General features: G+C 38.4%; 1 protein-coding gene across 3 annotated transcripts; it reads left to right on the top strand.

Annotated features, from left to right (window-relative positions):
• pfkfb3 (6-phosphofructo-2-kinase/fructose-2,6-biphosphatase 3) lies at positions 1 to 8,474 on the top strand. 3 transcript variants are annotated; one of them, XM_059511431.1, is made up of 16 exons: positions 1 to 308; positions 1,877 to 2,005; positions 2,112 to 2,208; positions 2,316 to 2,382; positions 2,804 to 2,878; positions 2,961 to 3,017; positions 3,151 to 3,275; positions 3,361 to 3,568; positions 3,799 to 3,945; positions 4,031 to 4,135; positions 4,218 to 4,347; positions 5,051 to 5,113; positions 5,194 to 5,258; positions 5,342 to 5,521; positions 5,669 to 5,691; positions 6,951 to 8,474. In XM_059511431.1, exons 1-16 carry the CDS (start codon positions 227 to 229, stop codon positions 6,955 to 6,957), a joined length of 1,560 nt encoding a protein of 519 aa, XP_059367414.1. In that variant the 5' UTR covers positions 1 to 226; the 3' UTR covers positions 6,958 to 8,474. The 3 variants fall into 3 exon arrangements, with proteins under 3 accessions (XP_059367414.1, XP_059367412.1, XP_059367413.1); XM_059511429.1 differs by lacking the exon at positions 6,951 to 8,474 and adding an exon at positions 6,453 to 6,522; XM_059511430.1 differs by lacking the exon at positions 5,669 to 5,691.
• Positions 8,475 to 9,094: the final 620 nt, after the last annotated feature.

Here is a 9,094-nt window from a genome sequence, read left to right as displayed (position 1 = left end):
GGAGAGACGAGCTGTTAGAGATTACCGGGAAGCAGAGCAAGGAGGACTGTAACGGTTTAACTGTCGGCGCAAATCATCAAACAGCGTTTTAAAGAAGAAGATTTTCAAAGAAGAGCAACGTTACTCCGTCATTGTTCGGTCGCGTTCGTCAAAAAGTCTTGGAATTTCCGAATCCGGTGTGTTACGGGACGCTGTGTTCTTGCTGGTATTCCCCGATCCTAAAGGAATGCCAAGGGAACTAACACAGAACAGGATCCAAAAAATCTGGATTCCCTCTAAAGATGACAAACCTTTAATGCCCCGCCCATGTGAGTAACCACATAAATTATCTGCATTATATTTACATCATATTTTCTGTTAAAGATCAGCGAGGACATTCAGCGGTAAAGCGCACTTTATATAATATGACGTCAAATAGTTCTGATTGTCATCGGTAGCCATGACAACAGAATGATTGTCCCTTTAACATTCTAAACGCTGGCTCAAGCGTTTCGGTGTTCACGGAAACCCCCACGCATCGCCTTTGTAAAGATTTTGGGACTCAAAGGCGCGCTGATGACGCCATGGATTTGCAGAGGAATGTGGGAATATTGGGTCTTCCGATCATACTGGGTTCTGATTGGTCGAATATATTCACCTGGACTCGGCTTGAACGTGACGCCTGTAGCGTACGCACAGGAATTACTCATCACGACACAAGTGATGCTTTTTAATATCTGCTGCTTCCGTGATCATGACCCTCATTTTGCTTACTGCGATAAATTAAGGCATAATTTAATATGTATAATAAATAATAAATCGAGGGCTCAAATTTGTGAAGCTAGAAAGATCGCAGGAGACAACATTTGAAAAAACAACAACGCATAAATAAATGTAAAAAATCAGTAAACTATAACATTTTAATATAATTGTAATAATTTATGCAATTACTAATTTTTTGTATCACATTTTATTTTTGCAGATTAGAAAAAAAACTTACTATCCAGGACAGTATTTCATCTATTTATTTTTTGCAGTATTACCATATAATGTAGAATATAATGAAATCGCTATTAAGAATGAAATAAAGAAGGAAGGAATAAATAAATGGGGGGAGGGGACTCCCTTCACAATTTCCTTTATACATAAAAATATAATTTATAATTACAATAATATATTTTGGGGTGAATCATGACGTAGACATGTTCTCCGTGAGATTCTGTCTGGTCAGTGTACGTGGACGGCCAGTTAAAGCCTAATAAGATCATGGTCTGTCTCTGCTGACTGTGCGGAGTTTTCTTTTGGGGATCTTCTTAAGGATTTTCCCCCTGACTGCACTGGTTCACATTGCCTATTCACATGGCCACCTGCCAATGGGCGTCTGTAGTTCATTGAGAAAACTGTGGTGTACTTTCACTCTCCCTCTGACAGGGATTACTTTTACCCCATCAATACCATGATGGAATAGAGACATATATCAAAGTGAATCCTAGCCTAATGCACAACTGCATACATACATATATTTTGTGGTAAGTCCCATGAAACGTCAGACTTGTGCAGAAACATTTACTTCTCGGAGGATTTATGTGTCTGTGTGTACGAGAAAGTGAGACTCCTCTGCGTCACTGCCAGCGGCGTAGAATGTGCAGTTAAGTGTAGTAAATATTTAGCTTTGAAAGTGCATCTGTGTGCACATGACCTGGTCAGTAGCTGGCGGGGAGGGTCACTTAAAGGCTGCCCATTGCACGTGACTGGGACATCATGTGGAGTGAGGGAAATTGAAAGACAAATTTCCATTTATCTTGACAACCCCTAAAATGTAGGCTAATGGTGAGTTGCGATGAAACATTTTTCAGCAAATTGTGACCGTGTATTTTATATTCTTTTATAATTTTAGCACGTGGAGGCCTCCACCTGGCAAACACCCCAACAGTGATCGTGATGGTAGGGCTTCCTGCTCGGGGCAAAACCTACATATCAAGAAAACTCACACGCTACCTCAACTGGATCGGTATTCCCACAAAAGGTACACAAATCAAGCATTGTTAAATGAATAAATATGTTTTTATTTTATATGATTATTATTATAAACATTCTGCAGGAGTTCTTAATTGCGCAATGTGTATTTATAGTCTTTAATGTTGGCGAGTATCGACGAGAGGCAGTGAAAAACTACAGCTCTTACGATTTCTTCAAATCGGACAATGAGGATGCTGTAAAAATCCGACAGTGAGTTGTGTGCCTGCACTACACTATGCCATGAGATAGAAATGAATTCTTCTTCCACTCTTTTATGTAGATATATGAAGTAATTAATCATTTTGTTTTGTCTCCAGCCAGTGTGCCTTGGCCGCGCTGAGAGATGTCAAGAATTACCTCACCGAAGAGGAAGGTCAAGTGGCTGTGAGTACTGTATCTTTTAGTGCTGTCAAACGATTAATGGCATCCAAAATAAAAGCTTTATTTACACAATACATGTGTGTGTACTTTGTATATTTATGTATGTATATATAAATACGCACGCATGAATGCGTATATATTCAAGAAAAAATACAAATGTTTATATATAATATACATTCTATGATTATAAATCTATACGTCAAAACATTAAATATTTTCAGAATATATGTATGTGTATATATGTATGTGTATGTATGTGTATATATATGTATATGTGTGTGTGTATTTAAATATACATAATAAATCACTAATTTTGGATGTGATTAATCGCGATTAATCGTTTGAGCGCACTACTGTAATTGTATAAACAGCTTGCAGAAAGTTTAAAAAAAGAGCAGATCCTCACCTCTGTATCTTTCCACAGGTTTTTGATGCCACAAACACAACCAGAGAGCGACGAGATATGATCCTGGATTTTGGTGCAGAAAATGGCTTCAAGGTCGGTTATAATATCTTGAAAATCGCCTTTGATGAAAATTACAAGAAGGACGAAGACCACTAATACAAATGTACTTTTGCAGATTTTCTTCATCGAGTCTCTTTGTGACGACCCGAATGTAATCGCCTGTAATATCCTGGTATGTTGCATGATTAAGAGTTTCAGACAACATAATTTAACATTATATGGAGAGCTTAATTATATAAATGACTGCTAAATCACTGAAGATAAAGTGTGCAAAACCGCTAAACACTGCATTAATATTGAAACAGGAAGTTAAGGTGTCATGTCCTGACTATCAAGATTGCAACAAGATGGATGCCATGGAGGACTTTAAGAAAAGAATCGAGTGTTACAGAATGAACTATCAGCCACTTGACCCTGACCATTATGACAAGTATGTTATCAAAACACACAGGCAAATTTTCTGTCAATGACTTGTCTTTGACATCGCAAGGTTAACCACTTGTTTGTCCTCACAGAAACTTGTCCTTCATCAAAGTGATTGACGTGGGCCGTAGATTCCTGGTGAACCGCATTCAAGACCACATCCAGAGTCGGATCGTCTACTACCTGATGAACATCCACGTGCAGCCGCGGTCGATTTATTTGTGCCGCCACGGTGAGAGCCAACACAACCTGCAGGGCCGTCTGGGCGGAGACTCTGGACTGTCTACACGAGGACGAAAGGTACTACGCTCGTAAACCTTGGAAAAGAATGAAAATAATGCAGGATGTTTGACTTGTGAGATTGGGTAGCTCATCTAAAAGTGATTTGTAGCATAAACAAGCATGTTCTTGCCAAGTTAGCTTAATTTGGTGGTTAAAATTTGAAACCGTGTCCTAGCCAAGAGTACTAAATAACCCATGTGTCAAATTTGTCCAAACTCTCCAGAATAACAAACCGTTCCACTCTGTAGTTCGCAGGAACTCTTGCTAAATTTGTGGAGGAGCAGAACTTGAAGGACTTGAAGGTTTGGACGAGCCAGATGCGCCGTACTATCCAAACCGCCGAGGCCCTCAACATGCCGTACGAACCGTGGAAAGCCCTGAATGAGATTGACGCTGTAAGTAAACTCCTGCGTCTCTGGTTTGGTGTTTTTCCAAAGGTACTCCAATTTCATTCTTAAGATGTTCGTATGTTGTCTACAGGGTGTGTGTGAGGAGATGACTTATGAAGAAGTGAGGGAGAGGTTTCCAGAGGAGTTTGCTCTCAGAGATCATGATAAATACTACTACCGCTACCCTTCCGGAGAGGTACAAACCGATGAAATCCCCCTATTTTACTATGACAAGGTCTAAGAAAGTGTCTTTAATAAAATGCTTCTGTCTTCTCCAGTCATATCAGGATTTGGTTCAGCGGCTGGAGCCTGTGACCATGGAAATGGAACGACAGAAAAATGTTCTTGTCATTTGTCATCAGGCTGTGATGCGCTGCCTGTTAGCCTACTTCTTGGACAAAAGTGCAGGTGAGATTCTTAAATAACTTGGTGTCATCATTTACTCACCTTTGTGTCATTTCAGACTCAAAACAATAGAAAACAATAGAGGTTTGGCAGAAAGTCCCATATGCTCTTTCCCACACAAACTGACGATAAAGTTCCACTTGAGCTCCAAAAAATACACTTTAGGATCCTTTTAAAAGAGTAGGTAACACTTTTTAGATTAGGGAACATTATTCACTATTGACTAGTTGCTTATTAGCATGCATTACTAGATTATTGGCTGTTTATTAGCACTTATAAAGCACATATTAATTCATGTCCATATTCTAGATCTCTTAACCCTACTAGCTACTTAAATATACTGTAACTACTACAACAACTACCTTACTTACGGTCCATAAGAAGCAAAACTAGGAGTTCATTAAGGGAAAACTCTTTAATAGTGTTTGCTAATCTAAAGTGTTACCAAAGCATACTTGAAATAACACACTTTAAAAATAAATACTTGGTGATGTTTGTTTTGGAGATTGACAACACCACTTTCGTAGAATGGAAAAGAGCAGCAGGAACATTCATCAGAATATCTCTTTTTGTGTTCCATAGAAGAAAAACAAAGCCATACAAGTTTGGAATGACATGAGTCATAAGTAAATGACCCCTAATCTTCATCTGCACCCTGTACTTATTTGCAGTGCATTCATACTAACTTTTAATTTCTTGTTGGCAGATGAAATGCCGTACCTGAAGTGTCCACTCCACACAGTACTGAAGCTGACCCCAGTGGCTTATGGTAAGAGTATCATCTCGGATCATATTTGAATAATATTAAGAATAACACAAACTAATTGTGTGTTTGTGTGTGTTTTAAAGGGTGCAAAGTTGAATCCATCTCTCTGAATGTGGATGCAGTGAACACACACCGAGACAGGCCAGAGGTAAGCACAAACATATACACTCCACACAAACACTTTTTTTACTATTTCAGGTTCTAATCTCTTGTTGTGTCTTCTCTCTCTAGGAGGTGAGGAGAGGCCCGAGCACTTTGATCAGGAGAAACAGCGTGACCCCTCTCACCAGCCCTGAACCCAATAAGAAGCCCCGCATCGAGGGTCTGGACGATCCGATCATCAGAGACCTGACGCCCGCCCAGCTGACCCTGTGTTCAGCGTCACACACCACTCTCGCTCTGTCCACACAGGTGAGCCACACTCACTGTCCTTATGTCCATGTCATATCTTCACTCCATAACCCCTCATCATTTCATGCATTGACCTTTCACATTCTCTTCCTCTTTCTCTCGGTTTCCTTCCGTTTATTCTTCCTCATTTCACTTTATGTGCAACAGCACTGGCTTAGTGAAGCTTGTCTGTAAGTATTTCCTCCTTCTGTTTCTTCCTTATCTTTTTCAAATGATTATACTTCCTCAAACTTCAGATCAAATCCTTAAAATAGGTCATACATGACTCTAATTATGAAAGTGAAAGTGACATGACATTCAGCCAAGTATGGTGACCAATACTCAGAATTTGTGCTCTGCATTTAACCCATCCGAAGTGCACACACACAGAGCAGTGAACACACACACACACACACACTGCGAACACACACCCGGAGTAGGGTGCAGCCATTTATGCTGCAGCGCCCGGGGAGCAGTTGGGGGTTCGGTGCCTTGCTCAAGGGCACCTAAGTCGTGGTATTGAAGGTGGAGAGAGAACTGTACATGAGCACCCCCCCACAATTCCTGCCGGCCTGAGACTCGAACTCACAACCTTTCGATTGCGAGTCCAAGTCATTTCTTTGACATCCAATTAAACCACTGGTCCAGATGTCCTCATAATTAAGATAAGCGCAGTATCTAAACTTTAGCCAATCATGACAGCCTAATTTGCATATAAAAGTCTTAAAGGTACAGTGACAATCTTATATTTTTTAGAGGAAGGGTAGAAAATGGTAATGTAAAACTACATTACAACTGATTATGAAGTCTAAATGTTATAATTTTACATTATAGCCCCTTTAAAGGTGATATTAATGCAACTTTTAACTGTAGTTACACTACCATTTATATCTGGATACACACTTGTAAATTATCACTGTATGTCTCTCGCTCCTCTTTTGCACGCTTAAAGACGCACTTTTTTACATTATCTACAAGTGGTGTCAGTGCTGCTCTTTCAGAGGTAATAGAAACTAATGTGGTAGAGTAGCTAAATAGTATTAGAAATGTATTTAAGTAGTAAATGGTATTAGCAGACTACAAACATTTTCGGATAAAATCAAGTGGACCCTGCAGATGTGTTAAATGGAGTTGGCACAAATGGGCCCTGTTTACACCCGGCATTAACATCTGGCATTCATACCAAACACCGATGCTAATAACAAGGTTACAATAAGCTAAAAACATTGCCAAAGTAAAAAAAAAAAATGTAGATCTTGGATTTGTTGTTGAAATACTTTGGAAATATTCCCTTTTTGAGTGCAGATTCCATACAGACTGGCCCAAAACAATAACAACACAGTTTTGTGTTATGCTAACTGCTGTAATGCTAAAATGCACTTAGCTAGCTTATGGAGTAGATCCGCTGTTCAGTAATTAACCGAACAATCTTCATTCTTTTTTTTCACAGAACCTGAAGAATTGCTCCATAGAGTGCCATGAAGCCCCTCAGCTCTGCCTGTGAGATTTGAAGACTGGATCGCTTTACTCAGCGCGGAAGTTTCCTGCCAAGCTGCTTCCTCTTTTCGTCCCAGAGAAAGTGTGTCCATCTTTTAAAAAAACGGACTCTGAGTGCAACCTGGGTTTTTTCAATTTGTCCTTCGTGAATTCGTAATTAATGTACATGTCCTGTGGTTTGACCTAGTAAGGAGTTTAGTGATTTCTCTCTGTGTTTTTGTGCATGAAGGCAAATCCGAGCCAGTGGCACGGATTAAACGATTTTGTAAACCACCCCCACATTTTTGAACACTATTCCCTGTTTACGTAACAGGATACCACTTGTAGATGTTTTTATTTTGATTTCGGACAGTTTTTTTGAACACTGACGTTAAGAATATGCCCTGAACTTTGAAGGACGATGCTAAAACAGACCAAAGATCACCCGCGGACGCTTTCGGGCTGATTCATGGCTTTTCTGCACTCCCTTTCAAACATATGCTGCATATATATTGCACATTATAATTGCACATTTAGACAATATGCATTTATTTGTCTTAAATTCTGAGGGCAATGATGACTTACCATTTGTAATGCTGCTTGCAGTTTTGAAAGTTGTTTAAAAGTTCTCATGTTGTCCACTGCAGTTTCAGATGATCTGTGTTATGGATATGGATTATGAGTGTGTGTTTTTGTGTGTCTTTTTAAAACCTGATGACAAGGTCGATGCGCAAGGTTATAAAACAGGGTGTTTTATGTGTGTTTGGATGGGACAAAGTGAAGCAGTGTTTGTATTTGTTGTTTATATTTAATTTAATTTATGGATTTGATGGATATCAGACACATTTTTATACTGTTCATTTATTAGTTCCCTAAAGTGCCTAGTGCTTGAGCTATCAGGCCAGAGCTTTTTTTTTTTTTTTTTTACACATTCTAATATGAGAATTATATTGGAGGGGGGAAAAAAGTAACATTTTGATTTTAGTGTACTTTTATTATTTTAGTTTCAGCTTTGTCAAAGCCTGATTAAGAGATTGAAATAGTGTTTGATATTGTATGTAAGATCTACCCTTGTTAACCAAATGTTTACAGTTTGACTTTGTAAGAGATTTTATAGGAATGTAGTAAAATTTTAACACTTTCGAATCTAAGTACCAGCTTTAACTGTAAATATACAGTTCGGAGAAGATCTAGTTGCTTTGAACAGCCATTTTTGGCTCTATTTGTAGTGTAAAACATCCTGTTTATCACACGATTAGGTGCAATGCTGTATATACTGGCTCTTAACGGTAATTATCTGATCGCTTATGATACTTGAACTACATTTTGTAATCTCTCTCCTTTTTTTGTAAACAATAATATTTATTTATTTGTACTAGGCATTATGTTTCAAGCACTTTGTTCATTACTGAGATCACAGCACATTAACATGTCTCTTTCTGAAGAAAGTGAATCATTTATATGCATTTACTGAATCAATAAACAGGCTAAAAGAGGATTTGTGGGTGTGTTTTATTTATTTATTTTTTACACGGAACTGCATTTCCCTTTCTTGCAATTTTTCCATAAATGGTCAAATACAGGGCGACAGTTTCCCATCCCACTGAGCATCCTGCAGCTTTATGTCAGTTTGCTGTTTGCAACCACATCCGCCTCGTTTCTAATGAGCACTATCTGAGTTTTATAGGCCTCTGGACTCTTTGCTTTGCTCACCTGTTACAACAGAAGCTATTACCTCAATGGAAACTTGCTGTTTAACCAGTCAAACCTTTCATTTACCATTCAAATTATTGTAAAATGATGCAATTTACATGAAATGCTTGTCACACGGTATCAGTCACATGCCCACAGTTTACTGCAACAGGATAAACTTGAAAACATGGAATGTGTATAAACAGTATAATTATCAATGTAAACAATAACAACCATTAGTTGAAGGACCAGCACAGACCGAAGTTACATTTTCATAAACAACAATAATACATGATATCACTGCATTGGCAAAATAAGTATTTGGACATTTTAGTTTATTTTTGAATCTTTGTGTAAGTTTATTTATTTATGAGTGTTTGTTTTATTTATTATAAAAATATACATCTTAATGAAAATGGGCTTTCA

This window comes from Carassius carassius, chromosome 26 (assembly GCF_963082965.1).
Source record: "Carassius carassius chromosome 26, fCarCar2.1, whole genome shotgun sequence".
NCBI lineage: Eukaryota > Metazoa > Chordata > Actinopteri > Cypriniformes > Cyprinidae > Carassius > Carassius carassius.
The sequence above is the reverse complement of the archived record's forward strand: the minus strand, read 5'-3'. Positions and strand labels throughout refer to the sequence as shown.